At 47.7% G+C, this 27737-nt stretch overlaps 1 protein-coding gene across 13 annotated transcripts in view; it reads right to left on the reverse strand.

Annotated features, from left to right (window-relative positions):
- Positions 1-27737, reverse strand: part of NRXN3 (neurexin 3) — a 1648091-nt gene that overhangs the window by 1560424 nt on the left and 59930 nt on the right. For all 13 annotated transcript variants that reach the window (XR_010731058.1, XR_010731057.1, XR_010731056.1 and 10 more), the window contains exon 2: positions 15902-17325. Coding sequence is in view for 10 of the 13 variants with exons in the window: in XM_066272928.1 (XP_066129025.1) it covers positions 15902-16610 (709 nt within the window). In the remaining 3 variants the exon portion in view is untranslated. The remainder of the gene's footprint in view (positions 1-15901; positions 17326-27737) is intronic.

A 27737-nucleotide genomic window follows, 5' to 3' on the forward strand; every position in this document is an offset into this window, starting at 1 on the left:
CTAACACCTCAATTTCTTCTGCTTAGAAAAATGTTTGAAGGCGTTCCCCTTCCTCCCTAGGTTCCCCATTCTGACTTACGCTGGATAAGCAACTTCAGATTGCTGAACAGCAATACACAACACAGCTGGGTGAAAATTCCTGTGTCCTGAAATTCCTGGAAAACTGTAATGCACAGCAAGCATTCGGAACACGCCCCCGCCACCAACCCCAGCCCTGGAGAGCTGGAAACAGGAGAAAGGCAGGAGGCAGGCAACCAGAATTGAACCTCGATTTCCTTAAGAAAGTATTTCGTTTTCTTTCCAAGCACCCCAGCCTAGGGCAGAGATAGAGAAACCACAAGTAAATTAATTACCAGCACTTACATTACTGGCTGCTGTGCCAGGGGCTTCCACACCTCTGCTCTGGGGGATCTGGTTCTTTGAGCTCACAGAGAACAGAGTCAGAGGACTCTCCTCCCCAACACCAGGAGACGGTGGGTGGCTTTGAGCTGAGCATCAGTGCTGGCACACACACACACACACACACACACACACACACACCCCACGAGAGTTTGATACGCAACTCCAAGAAAAATGTAGCCAATGCATTTCATGTTTAAGAGACATGGTCTCAAAGAAAAGCAACGTACAAACCAGAATGCCAACGTGCTGATCTTGGGCAAGTCATCTCATTTCTCTGGGTTTTATTCCTTCAGATCGCGAGTGCTTGATTCCCACTGGGTTCTGATGCTCTAGGAGCTAGAAACTCCATGGTGAGAAGAGCATCCAAAATCCTCAGGTTCAGCATCAATACATGAGACAGAAGTTTCTATTTGTAAGTGTTTCCTCAAATTTCTATTTGCAGAAATTTTCCCAGTTACCTCACTAAAGTGAAGGTAGAAAAAGACCGAAGTGAATTGTTTTGAAACTAAATTATGTAATTTTTATACTATTTTATTGCATTCAAATGCATGCCCCCACTTCAGTCAAGTTGAGAAGTTGTACTTTTCCATTGTTTGACCAGTGAGGAATTTAAAAGAACTTTTATTCCTAATTTCCTTCTCCACCTTCTAAAGTCATCTGCTTTAATCCATCATGGATTTCTTACTTCTACTGTACTAAATATTAAGGTTTCTAAAGGTTTCAAGGTTAGCTTTCTTCACCTTTCAATTATACTCCTTGCCTGTACAACCATATACATGTGTAAGCCTTCCCTCACCCTGTCAAACAACAATGCTGACATCTGGACTCAGCCCAACCTCTTCCCTAGCAGAACCATTGCTTCTACCTGCCTCTGCCCACCTCCCTGCCACTGTCCTACAGGTTCTGAGGATGTCAGGATATAGACAAACCAAATATTACTATCTTTCCCCTGCCTTCACCAAGTATACTCCTCCCACAGACTTTCCTGTCCTTCTTTAATAGTAATTGGTAATCAATAATAATTTACAAGAATAGCTAACATTCACTGAATGTTTACTGTGTGCTAGGCATTGTTCTTAAGCATTCTATGTGTACTAGCTTTTAAACCTCCTAGCAATCCTAAATGATGGGCACTATTATCCCCATTTCACAGATGGTGAAATTGAAACATAGAGAACTCCTTTACTGAAGTTTGCACAGCTAGTGCGTGTCAGAGCCTAGCAGCCTGAGCCCCAAATTACTAAAAGTCGCTGCCTTTCCAATGACTAAGTTTCTCTCTTTAGCATCTCCGCAATTGACGCTTCCTCCATCACTAACTCCCCAACCCTGTACACCAGTATAGACTCATCCCAACCATACAACAGCCCCCTAATCACCAGCCATTCCATTGTGTAAACTGTCCCAACAGCCATCTCTCTAAAATTCAAATCTGACTGTCACTACTCAACTTAAAAACTTCTGATGGCTCCCAACTGCAGAAAAAAATAACATCCAAAATCCTCACATAGTGGTTAAGACCCGCCTGACTCTTTCTTTTGTTATTCTCCATGGGCCTTAGTCCTTCAAATCAGCCACATAAACTACTGCCAACTGCTAGAAATAGCACCCTGCTATTTCATAGGGCGGCCCTGAATGCCCCTTCCTTCCAGGCTACTAAATAAAGCTCCCAAGTCTAGCCCAAGAGTTTCCACTGTGAGATTTCCTTCAACCCGACCCCCACCCCAAGCAGCGTGCAACACTCCTTTTTTTATTTTCCTCCATTAATTTTTAAGAGAGAGGAAGGGGGAGGGAGGGAGAGAGAGAGAAAGAGAGAGAGAGAGAGAGGCACCAACTCATTGTTCCACTTAATTGTGGATTGACTGCTTCTCATACGTGCCCTGACCTGGGCTTGAACCAGTGCCCTTGGGGCCAACTGGCAACCATGGGGTTGAGCAGGAGACCCTGGCATTCCAGGTGAATGCTCTTTCCAGGCCAGGGCCGGAACACTCCCTCTCGAGCTATTCTACAAACATCTACCTGGTATATTAACAGCTCCAATGTGTTTTGTACCGGTTTTCCTGGCAGGCTTCCCAACTAGACCACAAGCTCCTCAAGAGCAGAGACCACACTGGTACTAAGAGGCACTCATGCCATGAATATTAGAAGAATGAAGTTACTCCAATAAACAGACGGCCTAGTCCAATGAACACGACCATTATACATCACCAACTGCTTTGCTAATGCTCAAAGATACTTCAAAGACTTTGTTCTCTTACACATCCCAAAGCTGCCCCATCAATACCTTGACTTTTCCGCTGAAAGAGGCTGTGGAATAGTAGTCCCAATCAACCCCATCCTAAGTTGAAAATTTCATAACTTGAAAATGCACTTAATACACCCAACCTACCAAATAGCATAGGGAGTTCAAGCTACCTTTAATGTGCTCAGAACAGTTATATTACATTGCCTGGAGTTGGGCAAATTATTCAACACAATAAACACAGTATCAGCCATTACCACGTGATGGGACTGTGGCCACGCTAACCGCTGCCCAGCACCACAAGAGAATGTTGTAGCCCAAGGAAGGGCCAAAATTCAAAGTGTGGTTTCTACTGAATGCTATCACTTTCACACCATTGTAAGGTCAAGGAAATTATAAACAGAATCACTGTAAACCAGGGGCCCTCTATATTAGCAATTCTGAACAGTGAGGCCTCAGAAGAAGGGAGGTGTGACCGCAGTACCTTCCCGTGGGGCCCTCCAAAATCACCTGGCCAGGATAACCACAACCACCACATGCAGGGCGAAAGGCAGAGTAGAGGAGCCCCACACACACTACTGGAGTCAGGAACATATTTGGCATCAGCCAAAGCTCCACCTGGAAGCTGCGAGCCCCAGGGGCGAGAGATTTCAACAGGAAGCCGAGAGTAACTATAACTGATTAAAGAGAAATGTAGACATATGTGACCTCCAGACCTTTCTGGCAGAATTCCCCTTTAGAAAAAAATAATTTTACTATGTTCTTCCAATAGATGTCTATTTATTTATAGATAATTTGCATATAAGTGAACCATACAGTTTATTGTTTCTTTCTTCTATTCCCAAAGAATGGTCTTGCATGTGACCCCTTCTCAAGGCCATTGATCTAGAGAATAATTTCCCCACCCCCTGAAAGGCAGAGGATGTATATGATCAAACAACGGCAGACTAGGCTGCTGAGATCCCAGGACCATGGAGTCCTTGATTTGGAGGCACACACACCAGCACACACTCCTGACGGGTGTCACTTCAGAACCTGCTGCATCCCTTCCAATGACAAGACTCGGCAAAGCTATGTATTTCATGGTCCAACAGCTCTAAGGCATCAAAATTCTTCCTCTGCAGCTCTGGTCCCTTCAAGTCTCTTTGCCCTGTATCCACTACCTCCTCTCTGCAGCAGCTCTTCCCATACCCGAGGATAATTATCCTGTCCCCAGCGAGCCTTGTCTCCTCTAGGGAATCCACAGGAGCTAATGGGGCCTCTCCATCTCCAGTGACAACAACATACCTGCCTGAAACAGCCATTCCACACACATTTACATGGTCCCAGGCTGGCTGCTGCCTCTAATTGTTACAGGAAACCATTGATTTGTAAATGACAACAACAACAACAAAAAAGTCTTTTCTAGCCTGTCCTCAGCTAGCTCAAACCAGGTGAACTGTGTAGGTGCTTGACACAGATTCATTGAAAACTTTCCCACAGTAAACAGACCACTTTTCCTATTAAAAGACGGAAAGCATTTCCGTGGTGGTCCATGCCACTGTGGTCCAAGTCGTATCTACCCCACTGATTCAATTACATAACAGCCATCCCTGAGCTCACATTCCTGGGACCCTGCCTCCATCCGTTAGACATGTTAGTGAGAAAATACACACATATACATAAACACAGGTGTGTCTACGTATGAAGCATGAATGCATACTCACACACACGCACACGCACAATGTGCTTTTTTAAGGCAATGAACATTTACTGAGCACCTGCTTTTTGTCAGCTTCCAGAGATGTGGCATTTAGCCCCCAAGCCTGTATGTGCAGTAATTAACAAAGGGAAACAGGGTTCCGCCTTGATTTCCTGTCTTAGAGTTCTCATAGAGTGTACCTCTCCTCATGCGTTCCTACCACAGGAACTGGGAAACCCAGCTCAGCCGTTGTGACTTGCATTAGGGATGTGAAAGCCAAAGGGAGCCAAGAGACATATTAAAATGTAGCCACTGGTTATATATTCTACTAGGGGAAAAAAATAGCCCCGATCTGCATTAACATCAGGCTGAAAACTCAACATCAGAATAAGCAAAGAGCAAAGTTTCTACAGCAACTAAAACCCAATCATCTTCCCATGTGGCCATTACCATGACTGTGAGCTGGTCAGGTTCATTTCCCCACACATAATTGGGGTCCATGGAGCCTGGCTCTATGGGGTCCATGGACAGTGAGACCTCAGAACGGAAGTCAGTGACACTGGGTACATTTCAATGCTGGGACTCAACATGATATCTGTGGGCTTTGCTCCTCAAAGTAAACTATTTTACACCACAAAATTATAAGACAGAGTCTCTTTTCTTTGCTGCAGCATCAGTAAAAGGACTATCAATGGGAAGATGGCCAAGAGCCAAGACTAGCTTCATCCCCCTTGGGGTGCAGGAGGGAATTCCAGTCCATGCCAACATGGGAATAACATCTTCCAGCCCTGCCTAATCCCTCTCCCTCGGAGACTTCTGCCCAGCAGTGCCAAAATCACGGGCCACCCCGGGCAACCTGGCAGAGTAGGAAGCATTCTCCAACAAGGCTTACGCTTCCAAGGCCAGTTTCCGGGAGCAGCTATTCAACATCGCTCCAGCTCAAGCCTTTGTCTTTTATTTTAAGCATCCTGTTAGGCTTTTTAGCAAAATCTTGATAGTTGCCGGGGTGTCTGACCCAGGCTGCCAGGATGGGCTTGCCAAGCGAGTCCAACCCGGTTCCATTTTCTCTGTCCCGCAGCATTCTGGAACGTCTCATCTTACTGCCGAGCAATCAGAGGTTTCTAGGGGGCTCCTCGGGAACTCAGAGATGCTGAAAGCTAGCTGTGTATAGAGGAAGATGGGACATCTTAGGGGACGAAATGAGGCACAGGTAATAAAGCCAGAGATGGGCTAACCATGAATCCTTCAGAGCACGAGCTCCCTAGGATCAGAATGACTGGAGCATGAATCACCTGCTTACCTCAGACTCTCTTCCCACATCAGTGCCTCCCCCGTTGTTTAAGATTTATCACAAGCAGTTAATTCTAAGTAACTCGGTGGTGGTGTGTGCATGGCTAGTTCCATTTTAGAGGATCCCTTATGAATTTTACCTTCACACGAGGGTTATTTCCTACGAAGCATCACCCAGAAATGTTATGAACCACCCATCCCCTTCACCCACAAGGCCCATTGCAAAGGTCAGATTGCTTTCGTTAGATGGAGGACCAGCGAGGAAGCGGCTGGGAAGCTGATTTTGGCCTGATGTAGGGAGCGCTAGCTCCCTGAGAGCAGTAATCAGAGACACATCAGGCTGCCTTGGAAAGCACTGAGCCCCTATTCCGTCGTGGACTGGGGGTGGGGTGGGGGTACAGTGGAAGAGATGGGAAATGAGCAGTTTGCTGCAAAGACCTTTAAAATTCCCTCCAAACTTATTATTTCATGGTTCTTTACAATGTGCCTTGGTTTCCCGCGCAACACCCAGGGCAAAGCCACGGCCAGGCGGCCACAGAAACGCCGCGCTGCCATCTGTGCGGGTCCTGGGATCTGTGTGCATCATCCCAGACAGAGGACTTCTCCTCTGCACCAGGAGAAAACTATGGAAGGGCCCCCAGAACACTGCCTCGGCCCGAACTCCAGCCCTGTATTTCCCAGCCCAAAGCAAGCAAAGACACTGCGGAGCGACTAATCTTTTTAAGAATTCCATGGGTAAGGGGCCTTGGAACCCACTCTGCCCCATTCCCTCGGCCATCCGAGGCTAACCACAGGAGAGCCGGGATCCCCTCCCGACAGGAAAGAAACCTGAGAGAATGAGGAAGGAGCACGGGGCACGAGTGTCCAATAACTTTCCAGCTTTGTCAGCCCTTTTCCACTGTTTGGATCACACAGAAGTGACTTCAGCTGTCCCTCCTCACACGTGGGGTTCTTGTTTTTATCTGGAAGCAGCTCATGAAGGCAGTAAGCTGTACTCTCACACTGCACTGTCTTCGTTCCCCAGAGGCTCGGGCGGCACATTGCCCATCATCCCTGGGGGAGAGGCTGTAGAACTGCCTGGACCACACTGCCCGCTAGAGTGGAAACACCAGCCCTCGCGCTGCCAACAACCACTGGACTCCTGAGACTCAGTCACCGGCAAACAGGACCGCTTCAGGAGAGCCAAACTGGCCGGCGAGGGGCAGAATTATCAGGAGAGGATCAGATGCACAGAGTTTCATGGAGAAACTTGAAGGCAAAGCTCCCCAGGGTCATTTTCTTAGCTACAAAGATACTGTACTTAAATAAAAGGCTCAGTAAAACCAAAAGAATCCTAAATGCATTTTACAGCTTAAGCCAGGAGCTTCAAGTTGCCTACAGCTCCTGTTGCTGCCTCTCTTTTATCTCCACATCTTCAGGCCCTCGCACAGCCTGACGGAGTACAGCGTCCCCCACCCCCACTCCTGCCCGGAAGAGCTGAAGGCATTCACAGTTTTGAGTATCACATGCAAAGTCAGTTTTATCAGAGTTGCGCTGGGTGGTTTGGCTGGATGACTATGAGATCAATTTGTTTTTAAAAACTGCTGGTACTGGTTATTGGGTTCAAAAAAATTTTTTTTTAACTTTGGGAAATACATTACTTAGGAACATTGCGAATATCAGCAGAGGTATGAGAGCAGATATAGACCATGGCACATTTAAAGGGGGCCCTGTATTGCTTTTAAATAGGTCACCCAAAGACATCAATTTCTGGAGAACAACAGCGGTAATGACAACCCACTGGCACTGTCAGTTCCCAAATAGATCACGGAGACAGGCCCGCAGAGCCACACCGCCTGCTTCTCCTCCGTCAGCCACAGCCTGTCACCTGTAACACAGCCCCCCACTGAGCTCCAGCAACCAAACACCGCACCTTCAGCTGGGAAAATCTCAGGAGAGAGACTGGGGCGTTCCCTCTATTTGAACACCAGCTTGTTCCTCTAAATCTACCGTCAACCTACTGCAAGCATTTCCAAACACACCCCCTCCTTACCCACTGGCTAACCGAGATGTCTCCTCCTACCCCCATGCCCTCCCAAACCATATTCCTATAATAGCCTTCCAACCTCCCACACTCCCTCTCCAGGGCTCTTCCTGCCCGATAGGTTATGAAGTGAAGGAAAATGCGTCTGTGATGAAGGGTTGTAGGTCATCAGGGAATCACACATACACCCAGAGCAACATTGCTGTCACCGACAGCAACACATCCTCTTAACAGAGGCGGATCCGCAGAGCTGGGGCTGGGAGCTTCTCACATTGGGGATTCCATAAGAAAAAAGAAATTATAAATGCAAAGTGAGGTGTGGGGCCTTGGGAAGGGACCATATGAGTGAGGATATATAAAAATGTCAGTTTCATGGTCAATCCGCCTCTGTGATAATCCCCCCCCCCCTCCACACACACAGAGGAAAAGAGAAGAAATGCAGAAAGGGAGTTTGGATGTGTTATCTGTGGAGAGAGTCAAAGGGAACAGGAGAACAAACAGGCATCTGAGAGAGTGACCCAGGAGCTCTGTCATTTACCGCCAACCCTGGGCTGGGTGCTGGGTACTTCCTGGCCCCTGGGAAACCAAACGTAAGCCTGCAGAGGTCCGGCTGTCCAGGGATGCTCCGAGGTGGTGTAGTTTGCTCCAACTACTTCGGGACTGAGAAGTCCAATCCCAGGCACTTGACTTCAAACCAGGGCCTTCAGGGTGATGACCGAATACCTCAAATCGTTCATTTCATTCTCGCTCACGCTTTCATCGTCTCTCTTCCTCTCTGACAGGGAGGAGCATGTCTCCCGGGACTGGCCTAGCTGATAACCTCCTATACCAGGAGCTTGACATTTTGCTTATCAACAGCATCCAGGGAGGCAACGCTCCATTTCACCATGGAGACACAGGCCATTTGTGCTAATTGAGAAGGGAGCCTGAAGCAGACATGAAATGCCATGGTGGGGAAGCTGGGCTCTCGGGTCCCAGAGACACCTGCCCTCCGACCCTCTACCCACAACAGGTTCAAAGCCAGCTCAGTCTGGTCCGCTCACCTCTTCAGTGGGCTGGCAAGGCCCGCCTTCCCCACTCCAGCGGGTTGCTGTGTGCACCAGAACACCAGCCGCCCTCCCCACTCCATCGGGTTGCTGTGTGCGCACCAGAACACCAGTCGCCCCCCCCACTCCAGTGGGTTGCTGTGTGCACCAGAACACCAGTCGCCCCCCCCCACTCCAGCGGGTTGCTGTGTGCACCAGAACACCAGTCGCCCTCCCCACTCCATCGGGTTGCCCTGTGCACCAGAACACCAGTCGCCCCCCCCCACTCCATCGGGTTGCTGTGTGCACCAGAACACCAGTCGCCCCCCCCCCACTCCAGCGGGTTGCTGTGTGCACCAGAACACCAGTCGCCCCCCCCCACTCCATCGGGTTGCCGTGTACACCAGAACACCAGCTGGTACCCAAAGAGCTCTGAAGACAGTCCAGGAGGCACAACCCACGCTCAGTGACCCCATCCTGTTAGGCAGGGGCAAATGGCAATGAAATTGGATTCTATACCCTCCTGAAATCCCCTCCTTTTCTCTCTTCCACATTTAAACTGAGATGAAGGAAAATAGAAGTTGGTGGGAGAGGGGCTCAAAGGAAAGCTCCCAACCTGTGAAACCAAATCAACACGAAGTTTGTTCTTAGGCACATCCGGGGACCAACAGTCCAGAGTCAGGACCTATTCTATCCCAGAGTTTGTGCTTATCACTTCATACATGGTGTCTCATTTCATGCTCTCAACAACTTCATAACATCTGATTTCTTATCCCTGAATTGCTGCAAGGCAGGATAGCATACCTTTTAGGAGTGTGGGCTCTGAAGCCAGACTGCCTAGATGCCTAGACACAAAGCCCAGCTTTGCTTCTTCTTAGCTGTGTGACCTTGGATGAGTCATTTAATCTCTTGCCCCTCAACATCCTTATCTACAAAGTGTGAATAACAAGTGAGTCAAGAGTGGTTGTGAGGAGTAGGAGAGCTAATACATGCAAAGCTGTGGAGACAGTGCAGGCATGGAATGAGTACCCTATGACTGTTAGCTATTATTATTTTTTTATGAGGTTACTGAAACTTCCAAACCTTCTCCATAAACATACAACTCATAAGTGGATAAGTCCAAAATTAAATCCAAATCTCTTTCACTCCAGAAGCCGTGCCCTTCACCACTACACGAAACTTTGTTCAAGCTCCAAACGTCTCAGCTCCTCAGATTCCTCATTTACACAATGGGGCTAGTTAATGAGATCAACCTAGGCGTGCTGTGAGGATTCGAAGAGACAGCTCACAGAACCTAGGATGTCAGGCACATAATATTCAGGAACAGTAATAGCAATAATATCATTACTGTTAAGGTGACAAATCGTCCTCCTTTAGGGAGGACAGCTCTCCTTCTGCAAGTTCCATTCTCCCTAAAAAGTGTCCTCCTACATGTCCTCCTTTTTGATATTGGAAAACAAATCTATAAATGTCTGTATTCGATTGATGCAGAGTCGATCCATTGCGTGTGATGTGATGTATTTGTATCTAAATGAGTACTTTTTCTTACAATTATTAAAAATTAATAGGCATGTAAGCATAATTACAATATAAAATATTACAAATGCCTTTATTATGCATTTATCATATTATAGTATATTACTGTTGCAATGAATAAAATGTTTCTTTTATTTACGATATTGTTTTCTTCAATTTATTTTTGTCCTCCTTTTCATTGTAAAAAAGTTGGTCACCTTATTACTGTTTTTGTCCAAGGAAGACCGCCTGACCTTCAGGGTCCTGTCCAAACCCTCTCTCACTGGAGCTCCATCTCTGGGCCTCACTGACCTGAGCACGCTCTACAGCGCAATGGGAGTGGTCAGGGAAGGCACTCCAGCCCCACCCCCCAAGTACAGCCCCCACTCCACCTCTTCCGTCCTGGGAAGGAGAGAGAGGACCCAGCTGATGGTCAGCTGCCATAGGACCTGGAAGCCATCTTTTCAGGGCAGCCTGCAAAGGGAGATAGGGGACTTGAAGATAATTAGCCCCCAGCGCTGGGCCTGTGGTGTCTCATTACCAAATGCAAATGCAAGTTCATGTGCCACTCAAGGCTCCTGGCAAAATGCCTGCCGACCCTCAAGGCCGCTGAATTTGGACTGAAGCGTCACGCAGACCCACCCACCCACCCCCTTCGCGGCCTGCAGCTGGTGCGCAGGCTCCGCAAAGGAAAGGGGCCGCCCACCCCACCGAAGGGGAAACAAGGAAGAGAGTCTTGTTTCTCCAAAGGGGTCAGAGATGCTATTGAGGGGGAGAGGGTGAAAAATTGCTCTTCCCTGAGCAGTTGAAAGAGGGATTATTGGAGCAAGTGGCAGGCGGCTGGCTGCTCTACCATTTAGCATGCAGCATACCCAGGAAATCTCATCTGGTAATCAGGAGGAGAGGAGGAAAAAGGAGCAATCAGACCCTTATTCAGGCTCCGTTTAGCGACAGCCCCTGCTGGCTGGGCTGGTCCCACCTAAGCCTGAATGCGGGTGGGGAACCACGACTCAGACGCAGCAGACCTCCTTTGTGTGTGTTTTAAGGCCTTGCTTCCCTGCTACGGGCCCCATATCAGGGAGAAGGATGCTGAAAGGAGTTAGCCCTTACTCTCGGACTACGCATCACGCCCCTCCAGCCCCCCATCCTCCAGGCCTTTCAGGGCTGACACAGGTTAGGAACAAAGCCAGTAATAATTCTGGCAGGACACGCACTGGGCAGGGGGCGGGGAGATGACTGTGCTTTTACACAAGTGCCCTAAGCAGGAGGGCCCAGCGGGCTGTGGCAATCCCTGACACCCAACTCCAGCACCTCCTGTCTCTGACCCTTGGTGAATGCTCAGGTAAGCACCTCCTCTGGGAATACCATTCCTTCCTAGTCCTCCTGGCTTTGAGAAATGGGGGAAGAGTCACAGAATTCTCAATAAAAGAAAAGTGATTAAAATTAACTTTCAGGAAGGCATGCCAAAGCCACACAGTAGCGTTGAGCCATCAATCAAACCAACTGGAGTAGGATGTCAGCTGCAGACAGTAGGAGGGATGGGGGATGGGAGACTAGCGGGCCCCACTCAACAGGATACTTATAAGATCTAGCCTCGTCTCCAACACCTACCACTACACTTCACTGCAGGATCCCAACACCTGACAACTTTAGAGTTGAGACTCAAGACGAGCAGCTTCTGGTTTGTGCACCTGCCCGTGTCAGCAGGAAAAGGTAGCTAGCCCGTTTATGAGGTTTGGGAGTAGAGGTCAACCTGGGAGGCCTTCTTCATCTTTCCCTGGCCCCAGCCTACCTGAAACAGGCTGACATCATACTAAATAAACTCTTCAGGGGGGCTAGCACTGAAATGTATATACCTTGGGAATGAATCAATTCTGCATGACCACAAGATTGTTGAGAAACTCAAAACATGCACATTCGTAACTAAGAATGGATGAAAAATAAACAACCAGGTGTAGACTCATTTTCAGGTAATGACAAACTCTCAGGGACCCATGAGGGACCTGCTCTCTAGAGGGAGCTCAGGATCCCTCCCTGTTGTGCAGTGAGCTTCAAGGCTGCCCAGAACAGGACAGACTGCACCAAACCCACCCCAGGGGAATGTGCTGTGCCGTGGCTTAACTGAATCCCAGAGCGGATATATATGTAATTTTAGCACCACTTGGAATTATCTGCACTTCTTCTGTCCTCCAAGAACACAACTGAAAAGGAAAGGGTAAATGACAACATGAGCAAATCAGAAGTTAAGCACCAAAATATTTTCTACATAAACATTAACACCTGGAAGTAAAAATGCAGACGTCTTCTCCCTCTGTCACGCACCAGGAATGTTCAGTGCGACCAGTAATTGCCCTGGGAATCCTGGAATGCGGTCTTGCCGTGCAGGCTGCGTGAAGTGGAGTCTGCAGCCGGCGCTAAGAGCCTTTCACCACACGAAAGAGAAGACGTGGTGTCCAGGACCTCTCACCACTATGCCCAACTCTCCCATGGCAGCTATCTCTGGTGTCCTCTGGGTAAGACCTAGACACCCAACAGGGGATGAAAACAGTCTGAAGCCCATAAAAGATGTAGGTCCTTCTGTGCCTTCTTCCTGAGATGCAGCATGGATGCATTTTGGAGTGAGCGAGGCACAGAAAGCCAGGCAGGCCGAGCAAACATCAACTCTGCCAACCTGCTAGGAACTAATAGACCACAGAGAGTGCCTCCAGCAGGCCCTGACCACATCCATCTGAAGCTGCAGGAGCCCATTCAGCTCTTCCTGCTCCTGAAATGCTAAAGTGTGAAGTACAAGACGAATCTCCCAGACCCAGTGCAAGCCCTCACGCAATCAAGTGGTAGGGCCCATCCTGCAAATCGGGACAACCAGAGGCCTGGGACACGGGACTGACTGCTGTGACCTGTGCGATTCAAAGGGGGGAGGGGTGGATACATCCTCACTGCCTGCTTCACCACATTGTCTTTAGGAAAACGGGCAGGCACTTGTTTAGGCTATTTATCTTGCTTTATGCAGATCTGCTTGACACTCAGCAGCTGCTGTGATTTCTTTCCCCCTTAATATGTTACAGGTGAGTTTTTCTCATTTACTCTAAAAATTAACTATGTGTGGAGAGAACAGATATTCTCTAAAAGCCTGTGATGCATTTATTTTTTGTGATTGATTAGAAATTATAGCAATTACCGGCATCAACAGGCTCCAAGTTATCAACAGTAAAGTTGGATACTTCCCCCACAGACACCCTCACCTCAACCTCTGCACTGCTCTGTTCCATGCCAACCGCGTGTTCCTCTTACTACACAGTTTATTTACTCTAGTCACACATCAGGAAAATAAGTGAGCTAAGCTGTGTGTTTGTCTTCTACAGGCAGAAGTATCAATCCACAGCCAAGAGATGCTCTGAACCCTGTAGAAAGAACTATTATTAAAATATACATATTGTAACATCATCTTCAATCTGCTTCAAAGAAATTTTGCTGTAGACCACACACAAACACAATGCAAAAAAAGAGAGAGAGAAGACAAATTGTATACATAGACAGTATAGAGATTCTTCCTGCAGGAAAAATGCTGATCCAGACCTGCCCGGAGGAAATGAGTTCTTTTTAAACACACACACAGAAAAAAACGCAATCAGGGATAATCAGCAAGTTAACAACACACTTGCAAACACCCTGGTCCCTAGAAAGGAAGAACATCAGCTTTCAATACAAGTTCCGAGAACTGAACAGATCCTTTGGGCGAATGAAAAGCAAGTGATCATGTCAGCATCTTCAGGCAGAACTTTCTCCAAAGGCAAGAAGCCTTGGAACAGCAGTCAGCTCCAAAAGGCACCTGCTTGTGAGAAGTGCTTCAATAACTACATTCCCAAAGTGGCTTTGTGGGTTGGGGTCGGCTTGGCCCCTCTTCCCCACCCCTTTTCCCAATGGGTTCAATGGGGGGAGAAAACAGAAAAGGATGACAGGCAGGTCTTGTATCTGCCTCCCCTGTAGCCCATCCAAAGGAAGGTGATATGATGCCCAACCCCATATAGAAAAGCAGCAGCAGAGACCCAGGGACGCTCCCATGATAGCCCCTGCATAACCTACGTAGAGACCTCCAACGAGACCCCGAAAGTGTCCTACTCTTCAGCATATAGCACCTGTGAAATAAATTTAGTTTTGATTATAAAAGAATTTTTAATAGCTACTATTAACTAAAGTTCTTATCAACTACAACCTGCTCTAGGGGTTCAGCTGTTCGGGGAAAGTTTGAAGAATACCTGAAGACACTATTTCTCATTATAAATCTCCAGGCGGTGGGGCCTCACCTCAATAAAGAGATCCTAGGAGTCAGGGCTAAGACGCTTACCTGGCCCCATCCACCTGGCCTCCTTCGACCCGTTGGTTCCCCATCTTGGTTGCATGACAGAATCACCTGGGAAGCCTCAAATATATACAGATGCTTGGATCCCACCTCCAACGAACTTCTGAGTAAATTGGCCCTTGCTATATGGCCTGAGAGTTGTCAAACTTCTCCCGCTGATCCTATGTGCAGCCAAGGTTGAGAATCACTGTTCTGCCCTACACCGTCCCACCACCTCCGTGAAGTGCCCAGCCTGAGATGGCAACACAAACATCTCTAGAAGAATCCAGGGCTTAACTCAAAATGGATGGGAGGAACTGTGACTTCCTTGCCTCTTACTCATCCCAATCCCCCCTCCCCCCCACACACACACATACCCGTATGGCCAGTTCTCACACACTTGGCTGCTTCAGTGTTTCTTCCTACTGAAATGTAGCCCTTTAGCGAGTCCAGCAATCTAGATTTAAAGTAAAGTCTGGGCCACTGCTCAGATCTAATCCCAAACAGTCAGGATTCAGTGAATAAGGAGAAGGCAGCCTAAGCCTTTGGGCACGAATCCCTTCTTCTCTCTCCCTGAAAAGTTGTTGTTGAACTTGGGGCATTATCCAAGGTTATGCTTAGTATTTCCAGCTCCCTCAGAGGCTTGGCTGGACAGGAGTCCTGTCGTGTGTGTGTATGTGTGTGTGTGTGTGTGTGTGTGCGCGCGCCCTTGCCTTTCTGTACCATTCTCAAGCATGGAGAGCAGAGGGCAGGAAAGGGGAACTCCATAAGAAAAACCCCAGTGCTAGAATGAGGAGGTGAGACAGCCCATGCTCAGATGCCTCCCACATTGCGGGAGGAGGGGCACAGCAGAAGGGCTGGGTGAACGGTGGAGCCAAGGATGGACCTGCAACTACCCACCCTCATTCTTCTCTGCATAGACATTCCTTATGCTGGGGTTTATAAGGATGAAGTAATGGGAAGTTTCCCCTCCATCCCCAAGGGTCCAATTCTCAAGGGATCAAGAGGGACAGAGATAACCACTTTGCCCGTTTCTATCTGATGTCTTGCCCTGTGCTGATCCTGCTCAGTGTGCTGCAGTGGAAGGAGCCTCGCTGGGCACAGGTTCTGTAGCCACTCCTTCCAGCCCTTTGAGTACAGCCAGACGTTTGAGTGAGAAGCCCAGGATGATGGGAGTAGCCAGGATTCTCTTTCTGCTGAGATCTGATGAATTTTGCATTGAGAGCTAGCAAAGGATTTTAACCAGCTCCTTGGGAAAAGGACCCGATTAGCTAACATGCAGCTAAAGATGCACTTCAGCGATAGATCTGGTTTCTGTCAGGGCTCTTGGCCTTCACCCAACTCACTGAGTAGGTCTCCAACAGAGGAACAGGGAAGAGGGCCTTACCTTCTGAGCAAAGCTTGCCACCATAGCCAGTGGTAGAACAGTCACAGGTGGGGTGGCCATCCAGGAGAAAGCAGATCCCACCATTTTCACAGGGACGGTCACCACAGGGTCCCTCAGCATCCAACTGGACGCCCTGGCTCCCTAGAATCCGAGGCTCTGAGTTGCCGTACTTGAGATCCAGGATTAATCCCCTGAAGCCGGGCATGGCCTGTACTCCCTCTAGGGTCAGGGCAGAAGGGCGTATGTCTGCAGGGACTCCGCCCAGGAACAAGTCACTGACCACATCCATGTAGGGCCGCTGGGACTGCAGCTCCCCAGACTGGCCCTCGCCATCCAGCACGAGCAGCGTGCGAAGTCGGTCGCGGCTTAGCATGAGGAAGTGCCAGCTGCTGTCGTTCACCTGTTTGTCAGACAGCACGGAGGTCTCGGCGCAGTCCATGCTGAGGCGGAGCTGCACGCGGCCATCCACCAGAGAGAGACAGAGGAAGTCACAGACGCCGCCATCGTCCAGGTAGAGGAGCAGCCCGGTGGAGACGTTGGTCTTGAGCTGGAAGCTCAGGTCACTGCGCGTGCTGGCGTCCCAGCGCAGGTAGCGGGCCCACTGGTTGGGGAGGCCCATGAATTCCAGGCCCAGGCAGAGGCCCAGCAGGGACCCCAGCAGGACGCTCACCTTCAGGGTGAAGAACACCGAGTGCGCGGTGAAACTCATCGTGGCTGCGGGGACCGAGCCCAGGAGAGCGGACTGCTACGGAACAGCCCTTGGGGAACGAGGCCCCTTAGTAGCAAAGGGAGAACGGAAGAGGAGATGGGTCGGGGAGGACAGAGAGCACACGAGAGGAAGAAGTCACACGCACAGTGTCAAGAGGGTGAAGGAGGAAAGTAAACAAGACAGCCTCGGATGGGCACACAAGCAACAAAGTCGCGAAAGAGGCAGAGGGAAGAGAGAGGGCAGCAGAAGAGGAGGAAAATCAGGGGGGGACAGTCAGGGCCTGGAGTGAGGAGCCAAGTGTCTTTCTCCAAGAAAAGATCTCAGCTATCCATGTGGATCCGGAGGCCTTGATTCAAGGAGGGTGGGTGAAAGCCTTCAGCAGTGCACTCCTCCTAGCGGACCCCCAAACACCCCAGGCGGAGAAGCCGGGCGGAAGGCTGGGGTCGGGGGTGCCGTGACCCCGAGGAGGAGAGAGCAGTGAGGTGAGCCAGGTGAAAAGGAGGAGCAGGCCCTTCTTCAGGACCCCTCTTGAAGCTCTACCTCCTAGCAGCAGGGGGCTGCGTGCAGAGGCACAGCCGGAAGCTGAGTGCTCAGGCGGAGCAGGGCCCGGGGCAGAGCAGAAGCAGACTCAGGCTTCATGGTGCGCGCTGGAGGCAGTCCTGCCCATCACCTGCGTCCTGCCCATCACCTGCTTCCCAGGACTCCAGAGAAAGACCTGTAGGGAAGAAGAGGGGCGAGGAGAAAGGAGAGAGAGAGGGGAAGATTAGGGCGTGTGTCAGGGAAATATTACATCCTATTTCACCAGTATCGACAGAGTGCTGATTGTGAGCCAGGCTGTCCTAGCCATTCCCACAGCACTTGGAGCCTCAAACAGGACAGAAGATCTGGGACCTGCCAGACCCATTGCAGGACCTGGAGCTCGGCTCCTACGAATGCACTCAGTTTTTCCATATGCAAAAAAAAAAAAAAAAAAAAGCATAAAACCCCCAAAGCCATATCAGCACATTTTTACAATATTCATATCACAGGGTCACATAGCCAAAATTTATTTTTAAGATAAGTGCTAACATTTTATACACTCAAATACACATGCATAATTTTAACTTATTTACCTATTAAAAGACATGAAAATGACTGAGGGTTCTTTTTAGATTTTTTTTTTCTTTTTCAATTTGATAATTCTTGGGTGTAGGTGGCCTACGACAGATCCCTATCTTTAATTTTTGAAAGAAATATTTTTAAAAAACAGTGAAAATAAATTAGAAGGTGAGTAATGAGCAAAAGAATCCTTGTCTCTTACTAAATGGTAGAGGAAAAGGTCAAATTATGCGCTTTCGGGCCAAGTTTGAATACTAGTTCTTGTATATGGCACTTTAAGCGCATTTCTTAACCTATTTGAGGTTCTGTTTTCTCATTTGTAAAGTAGAGAATATAATAGTCTCTTTTCAAGGTTGGAGAGAGGATTAAACGAGATCATGTATAGAAAGATCTATAGTAGGTGCTCAATGAAAACTAAGCCCCTTGCTTTCTTATTTCCAGATAGAAAGGGATGAAACAGTCATTGATGTATGGTGTATGTATGTCTGTGGTGTGGGGACAGTATATTAAAACACATTTACTTTTTTAAACATTATGAAAACTTCAGAATTGCAGACCTACAACATATGACATGCATTTTGTACTGGTTGGAGATGCACCAGCATCCAGGCAAGGGTGTGATCTGGTTTCTGAGGACAGAATCCAGCCCATCTAGCTGAGTAGAGACTCCTCTGTTCACATGAGCACAATGAGTGTAATTTTCAAGAGCTGTCCAAGCTGCTGCTTATTAATTGGCCTATTTAATCATTGATTATGGTCTCTGTCAGCCCATCGCTGTTTACTATTTTTATGATGACTGCATTAGCAAAGTTAATCATTACCACTGCTTTGAAGAGGAAAATGCTGTTTCTTAACCGGGAACCAATACCTATTCCCACTGAACAAAGAAACCCAATCAGCAAGAAGCTGACTGAACCCATCATAAGGAAAGCCCTTGTTCTGTAAAAGGTCTTGTCCATGCATTGTATCACAGTGTGGCATGGGCACCTCCAGTGGCACAGCATATGTTTAACTTGAACATGGACATAGTGATATGGAGGGGAAACTATGCGGCTATTGAGAACTATCTTAAAATTTCAGAAATTTTTGAGCTGGTTGATGACACTTTGGTAGCATGAAATCAACTATGCTATAGCAGTATCCTCACCATAGAAATAGGCAAATATTGGGCTTGGCTAGGTAGCTTAGTTGGTTGGAGCAGTGTCCCAACACACTAAGGTGGCAGGTTCGATCTCTGCTCAGGGCACATGCAAGAGTCAGTGACAATATGATTAAGTACAATAGGCCGATGTTTCTCTTTCTTGTTCTTTCTCCCTCTCTCATTCTCTCTCTCTAAAAATCAATAAACAAATATTTTAAAATTTTAAAAATAATAAAAGAAACAGGCAAACACCACAAGTCAGAGTTTTGGCATAGGTTTTCTCTAAGAAAAGCCTTGAAAGAGGGTAAGGGAATTAGTCATGTAAATATCTGAGGAGAATGTTCCAGAAGTAATGGTCCATGCAAAGGTCTTAAGTTTAGAGTAGGCTGATATGATGGAGGCTGGTGCTGTTGGAATGGATTGAGTGAAATACATGAAGCCAGAGGCTAGAATCAGGGGTCCCCAAACTTTTTACACAGGGGGCCAGTTCACTGTCCCTCAGACCATTGGAGGGCCACCACGTACAGTGCTCCTCTCACTGACCACCAATGAAAGAGGTGCCCCTTCCAGAAGTGCAGCAGGGGCCAGATAAATGGCCTCAGGGGGCCGCAGTTTGGGGATGCCTGGACTAGATGATGACACATGACCCAGTCTCTAAAAATGTCCTCATTGCATGATGTGAGCTGTGGCAACCAAGGCAAAAGGCAACATCCCAGGAGAGAGAAGAAACCTTTGTCTTGCAAAGAAGACTCCTTCTGGTCTCAACAACTGCCACATCTACATATTTCCTTAAATAAAATTATTGAAAAGGGTCCATTTTTTAAAAATGTGCTCAGAGAACAGCTGCTGCTCTTTCTCCTCTTCCCAGTCATGCATTTGATTTAAACGGGTGTTGGGGGTGGGGAGACCCAAGGCAGGAGTGAGCAGAATGAACATGCCTATTGCAAAGGGGCACCCCAAGCCTAGAATTAGTCATGAGAATGTTTAAGTCACAGGGTACATAATGGAGACCATGGTGTGTGAGACCAAGAGGCTTGGGAAAGTGTTTTTACAAAGACACTATCCTGGTTGCTCCACCTCCCTCTCTGCTCCCTGTCCTGCCCATTTGGACCAAGGATCCACTAGCCGAGAGGCAAGGCCCAGGCTCAGATGGCTAAAGCCAGTGGGACCCTCAGGAGAAGGCAAGGACACTCAGATGGAGGGCCCAGTATTACCGATGAGCAGGGACATGGGAGACCCTCTAAATGAACAGCTCCAGAAACTTTCTGAGAATGGTTTATACTACCAACTCACCTCTGGGCCTCTGAAAGTCACTTATTTGTTAGTATAACTTAAATAACTTGCTCAAGTCAACTTGTTTATTGAGCTCTAATTCCTTCCAGCCACTGTTATATCAAAGCGGAAGAAGAAACCACGCTCACTCTTGAGGACATCAAAAATGGGGGCAAGTGTACGTTAGAAACACAAAGCACAGCGATGAAGTGCCCAGGTTTAGGAAGCTTGATGGGGAGCTCCCTGGGGCAGCGTCTTCTTCACCATGGTGCCTGCCACAGGACCTTGGCATGGAGTGGGACCTCAGGAAACATGTACAAAGAATGAAGTGTAGAAACAGAAGCTGAAAAGCATCCCTGTGGATCATTTGACTTCTATTCCATGCATTGGCTTCACCCTGCTTTACACTATGACAGCAATCCTGAGCCCCAATATTCCTCTGGATGCTAACCCCAGATGACCCCAAAGGGCAAAGCTGCACAAGCCTAGTGATCTGGGGAAACCCATGAATTAAGAAATTAGCTGCCCAGGAACACTCCCTTAAGCAGAGGATCATGGGAATTTACCCAGCCTGCTCTGGAGTGGCCACACTATCCTGCCTGCTGAGCCTCTCTCATTAATTTCAATCCTTCCTTCCAGCCCAACCCAGAATTGGAGGTACCAATGTAGTCCCCTGCCTACATTGTGGGGTATAAAAGAATCTGACTGAGAAAAACCAAGCTTGCTTTCCCACGGGGGCCAGGCAGAATCTGATTTCAAAACTAGTGACATCAGAATTGGGTTTATCTGAACCTGAGAGCCTAGGGTCTGCCCACAGTCTCTCCTACAGCCCTTCCATATATTTCCTGGGTTGTGAATATTCCTGTGGCCTCTGGAAAATTGCCCAAGTGGCCAAAAGCTAAAGATCACCTTACATTAACTATGACAAGCCTCAGCCAGCGGCCCCGGGACTTATCTTTTAGCCCTCTTTATCCCTTTAATGGGCTATGCCAAGGCTCAAGAAATGGTTAAAAGGGAGCCAGGAAGCCCTCCCCACTCAGTCAGCCAACTGCCATCCTCCTTTGAGCCACAGGATAGCCCAGGCAGACGTGGGGGTCTGCCCAGGTAGGTGGTCCGCCCTAGAACCTGCATGGAGTGTCTGAGCTGGTGCAGTTATCTGTTGTGTGGAAATCTAGCAGGAGAAGAAAAATGAGTGACATTATCTAATTGCCGGCTAATTTACATAATTATTGAACGGCATGCATTTTATGTGGGGGTTAAGATCTTTGCAAATATCTCGCTATCCGGCTGCTTAGGAGGCAGGGGGGCCTCAAAGGACTCTGACACGGGGGCTATTTACCAAGGCATGGCCCCTCCCTCCAATTCCTCTGATCCCTTGAGGCACACCCAGGAGAAGGCCAGGCCCGATCCAGAACCAGGAGAGGTGCTGGAGGCATGATGACCACTCTCCTCATGCCCAGCCCTTGCTTGTATGCCACGGTCCCCAGACCAGACTTGCCACTTTTTCCTCTAGAACAGGGGTTGGGAACCTTTTTGGCTGAGAGAGAGCCATGATCGCCACATATTTTAAAATGTAATTCCGTGAGAGCCATACAACGACCGTGTACATTACACATTATCCAATAAAAATTTGGTGTTGTCCCGGAGGACAGCTGTGATTGGCTCCAGCCACCCGCAACCAGGAACATGAGCAGTAGGAAATGGATTGTAATACATGAGAATGTTTTATACTTTTAACGTTATTAGTTTTTTTATTAAAGATTTGTCTGCGAGCCAGATGCAGGCATCAAAAGAGCCACATCTGGCTCATGAGCCATAGGTTCCCTACCCCTGCTCTAGAACTTCTCAGTAGTGTCCTGCTTATGAGCAGAAAATCTATATAGTGGCTCTCTTTTGGTTTTGCTTGCCCTGCTTTTATCACACCCCTCACTTAACTTTGAAAGTAAAATGATTTTCACCAGGAATCTCAGTTCAGTTCATTCAGTTTGGGTTCATCCCAATCCCAGATCCTACAACCCAGTTTAGCCAATTAGCACATGCCAATCTGCTGCCATAGTGATTAGTTTAGGGATGGGCCTGACACATAAACTGAGTCAAATTAGTGTTAACTGGGACTTTGGTTAGAATTACTGGGAGAATAGGCCTCTCTGCTTACCAAGCTGTCAAACAATTAGAATAATGACCAATACCATTATTATTGTCCAAGATGATCTTTTTTTTAAAAAAAATTTTAATTTATTGGAGTGACACTGGTTAACAAAATTATACAGGTTTCAGGTGCACAATTCTATAACATATTATCTGTATTATATGTTCACTACCCCAAGTCAGGCTTCCATCCATCACCATTTATCCTAGCATGCCCTCATTCACCACCACCACCTACCCCTTCCTCTGGCAATCACAACACTGTGGAGGCATTGAGCAAAGAAGGGGGGGGGGAGAGAAAGACCAAAAAAAAAAAGAAAAGAAAGAGGGAGGAAAAAAATACTCATGGACATGGACAACAGTGTTGTTACTCAAAATGATCTTATCTAAGAGTGAAGTCAAAGAAGAAAGCAGAGCCAAGAGACAGATAAAGACAGATTTCTAGTGATGTTTTAGCACCTAGATGCAGCCAGGCCTGAAGCCCCATGGATCCTGGGACTGTTATTATATAAATTTTAAAAAATAGCTTATTTTCTTCTTTTGCTTAAGCAAGTTTGAGTTGGTTTGTGACCAAGAGTCCTGACCAATGCTCTCCTAATACTAGGCCTTCAAAAACATTGTCATTGATACATCAACAGAAGCTTCCATCTCACATGATCACTGATACCTAGCAGAACTTCCTGTGACCTGAAACACATCAGATCTTTCACCCACACCACCAATGCTTATACCCCCATTTGAGATTCCTTGGGCAAAGGCATAGGATGTGGGCACACTCTATCCTTAGGTGCTTCAAAGGGCGATGCAGGCTTGTTCTTGTAGAACAGTCTCAAAGATTTATTCCATCCACTAAGCTCTGGTTCTTTTGACACTTTTGTCACCAATAGGACAGCCTCATATTTCCAGTCTTCTCCACCTCTAATGCAATGGCAAAGGTTCTACTGCAGGCAGTGAGGAAAGTGAAGGCATCAACTCCCTCCAAGATATGAAAGCAGTTTATAGGAGTTATGAAAATCACAGGCATTGGCATTAGGTGAGACTAGATTTAAATCCAGACTCATGTCTATAGCTATTTAGCCTTGGGCAAGCCTCTGAGCCTTGTTTATTCACCCAAAAACATGGGTGAATAAACAAGGGAATGATAATACTTACCTCATAGGGTAGTTCCAGGCTTTATTAAATTTAAAAATATATAGAGGTGCTACTTTGGGGAAGATGCATAGTAGTAGCTACTGAAGATAAACATTTTTACTTCTTGACTCTTTAATTCCCCTCCTAAGTGTATACCAACAGAAATGTTTACATATGTCCAACCAAAGATATGCATGAGAATTTTTATAACAATGCTATTCATAATAGCCAAAAACCTAGAAAATAATACAATGTCCATCCGCAGTAGAATGGATAAATAAATTGTAGTCTGCTCATGCAAAATGCTACATAGCATTGAGAATGATTGGTCTCTACCTCCAGACAACACCATGGAGTACAGAAAAATCCAGGAGAACAAGAGATAACTCTACCTGTGTGTGGTCACGGAGAACTTCTCAGAGGAGGGGGAACCTACACAGAAGCTTGAAGGATAAGTAGGGCATAGGGAACTAGAAAGGAGAAGTCTGGTGTGAGGAATAGACCAGCAGACTGGACTGGAAGTCAGGACTGGGCTCTGCCCTTTCACTAACTATTCACCAAGTGACCTTATGGAGAACTTTATGATTTATCCAATTTTTAGTTCTTCTCTTATAAATTGGGGAGAACAGTGACTATACTTTCCAGAATGCTGTGAGTATCCAAGGAAGTAAAAGACTATATACCATAATGTAATAATCATGCCTTTTTACTACAAATGACGATCCTTTCAGGTATATATCAAAAGCAAGTCTCATAGCATTAGTCTCTTCCCTGCCTACCACCTCTACTTCATCCCCAAGGGAGCTCTGGTTGTCTGTCTAGTGGGCAAAACCCAACAACAACACAAACTCTTTCCTGTAGATCATCAGGCCCGGCGTTGTAAGATACTGACAAGCTCCCCAGCATCCCAGGTGTAGCCAGGAACCCAAGGAGCTGTGGTCATTCACCTTTCAGCTTCCTCCCTTCTCCCATCCCCTTCTTCCCCAATCAGTGGGCTGCTCCAGCCCAGAGTTTTAAGCCACAGGTTGGAAAGCCATCTGGCTGCTGGGAGAGTTAATAATTTATAATGAAGATAATCATCCTTCAAGATCCTCACCTCTTGGGACCATTAAAAAAGGTTTCAATTGAGAGTCAGTTAGTTTTTCACATGAGGGGATGACAGGGAGAAGGGGAGTGTGAAAGGCGGGGGTGGGGGTGGGGAGAAAATGAGGAAGAGAAAGGGTGAGGAAAACCAGCTAGCCACCCAGCAGATCTCCACCCCACCCCCCACCCAGCCACCAAGGAAGCAGGGGAGAGGGAAATTACCCAGTCCACAAAGACAATCTTATCCAGCTTTTGCAGCACCAACCCAGCAAGAGTGCAGTTTACGGGTCTTTTCTCCTAGCCAACTCTCTCTACACAAAGAGGAAAAAAAAATCAAATGCATACAAGAGATGAGGAGAGAGACGCAGACAAGAGAAAATAAGCCTGCCCAGCAATCATGTCTGGGGCCGTGGGTTGGCTCTGTGTTTCCTTTCCAGGGCACAGTGAGGCCCCCGCTGTGCTAATTATTCCCATTACTTGACAAATTCTCCATTAACAAAGCCAGTGGTGCCAGAGCTGGCGGGGGGGGAGGGGCACAAACTGGAATGGCACAGGCTCTGCACAGGCTTGAGATTGTGCACCAGACCAGATAGTCCCCAGCTTCACCACGGGGCAAAGGCAGGGCCTGGCACTGCCCCATCTGTGGAGTGCACCTGAGAGGTGTGCGGTGTGGAACATGGCCCCCGTAGTGTAATATGATGGCTGAGGGCGTGGCATGTGAGGGCAGGAAGCAGGGACAGGGAAGACCATCTCCAGGAAGGATTGCAATGGGGGTGAAGGCTGAGCCTGGGACCCTGGGCAGGCTAAAGACAGCATTTGAGAAGGGGACAGAGCTGATCAGTATGTTCAGGACCAAGGCCAGTGACAGTTTGGTCGTACCTTGATTTTGGAAAGCCACTGGTAAGGCTGTTGCATGGTTGTTCCAGCACACACTCTTACAATGATAGGAGCAGCAGCAATAGCAAGCAGTCAGTCACTTATTCTGTGCAAGGCACGGTTCTTAAGTATCTGATGTAAGTACCCTTACATCACTGAATCTTTCCAAAACCTCTAAGAAGTAACAGCTATTACAGGCGAGTAAACTGAAGCCCCTGTGAGATAATGTTCCAAACGTCACACAGTTAATATAGGGCAGAACTGGATCTGGCTCCAGAGCCCATGGCATGCCCTGCCACCCCACCCCACAACCTGCCATCTCCAGTGCTCCACCCCCAGGCTGCCCAGCCTTCCCTGACTCTTTGGCAGGGTATTCCAGGTTTGACCCAATGATCCAAGACCTCATAGGGGAGAATTTGGGCTACATTCTGATCAATTTAACTACACCAGCTTTCTTTCTGCCCTGGACTACCCACTGGTGTCCTAACAGGTCTTCTTGTTTGTACCTTTGCACCTTATATGGAATATTTTCTACACAAGGAAGGATCACACCCTTATTCATAATTCTCCCATGTAGAGACACACTCAGAATAAAATCCACCCTGTGGTCTACAAACTCTGTGGTCTGGCCCCCAGCCACCTCTCCAAACTACTACTTCTCATCTCCTTGCTCACGGGGCCCAGACATGCCACCCCCTCAGTGTTTGCAGGACTCACTACATGTAGTCAACCTCAGAGCCTTTGTACTTTTCCCACTGCCTGGAATGCCTTTTCCAAAACCTTCTCATGTTTCACACCCTCTCCCTCCAGGTCTCCCCTCCAGGGTACCAGGTAGCACTCTGCAGTCTTCTCTCCATCTACAGTTTGTGGGGAAACTGTGCCTCTCTACATCTATCTCCTCAGCCTATCTGTTGCTTAAGAACGGAGAACAGGAGATGCAGGTACTTCCACCAAACAACCAAACCTTAGCTCTGGCCTTGGCTCAGAAAGGCACCGAAGAGAGGGAGGTGGCCAAAGAAAAGGGATCTATTTCAGAAAGTCCTTTGATCAGATGACCACCCCTGTCAGTGGCTGAAGAGGGCTGGGCAGGGTACAATGACTCAATCACAATACCTGTTGCCACACAGATCCCCACCCCCAACCATTGCTGCCACTGCCAACCCTACAGAGTAAAAATTGTTACCAACCCTCCTACTCTGTCCTGCAATGAGGATAAACATGTGAGGCAGAAAAAGAAGAAGACACAGCTGGGGGAGCTTTGGGCCTCTCTCAGATCAGGGCAGTATTAACAGCTTGTGAGTTTGAGGGAAGGGGGGTCTGGTGCCTAGCATTGAGTCAGTCATAGATAAATGTTTGCTGACTGAACTAAGGTGAGGAAGCAGATAGAAATTTAAAGAATTCAAGGGAGAGACTTCTGGGTCAAACCACTGACAGACCATTTTACAATTCCATTCCTGACAGTGTAACAATAAAGATAAAGAATATCAGAGCTGGAAAAGACAGGGAGGATTGCCTGTTCAAACCCCTCATTCTGCAGATGAAGGAGGAAGGAAGGACCCTGGGAACAGTCAAGCAAGTGTCCAAGATTGCACAACTGAGCAATGGCAGAAGTAGCCCCGTATTTTGGGTCCCTTGACCAGGGATCTTTCCATAAAAACAATGGCTTTCCTTTTATAGGCCACTGAGACCCTTATTTCTTCCTAAAAGGAAACAGTGCACCAAACCCCAAAAGATGAGTTGAAAGCCAAGGTGTTCTAAAGAAGTAGGAGCTGGTGCTCCCCTTGCCTCCACCCTGGCTTGTCCAACAGTTCTTAAGACCTTATCCTCAAAACCTCTAGAGTCCCAAAGAATACCATTTCAAATCCACTATCCCATACCAACCTCCACATGGAGGGACTGTCCCTGAAATTCCCTACTTTCCCCTCAAAAAGCCACAAAGGAACTGTCATTTATACAAATTTTTCTTGGACAGACTTGCTTTTTCATTCGTACTAGCCTAGAACTGAGTCTTACAACCATGGCATCTCTCACAGGTCCTAGCATCAGTAAGCACTCACACTGGGGACATATTCCTTGAGTTTAGCACCCTCTGCATGAAATGGGGTTGCCCAATATCTATCCTAAACTTCTCTCCAGTAAATTTCAAGGAGTGTTCCTGTCCCCAGGTTCCAGGATTTGGTGAAGAGCTAGACAGGCCTGGATTCTTATCCCAACCCCACTTACAAGCTATGTTCCCTTGGCAATTACTTAATCCCTCTGAACTCCAGTGTTCCCATTTGTAAACTAGGAGAGGTAGTACTAGTACTTAGCATTGCCTTGCTGTGAGGGTTCAGTGAGGAGGAAGTGCACCAAACCTCCTACACAAGATTTACCCACAC

This window comes from Saccopteryx bilineata, chromosome 4 (genome assembly GCF_036850765.1).
Source record: "Saccopteryx bilineata isolate mSacBil1 chromosome 4, mSacBil1_pri_phased_curated, whole genome shotgun sequence".
Classification (NCBI taxonomy): Eukaryota; Metazoa; Chordata; class Mammalia; order Chiroptera; family Emballonuridae; genus Saccopteryx; species Saccopteryx bilineata.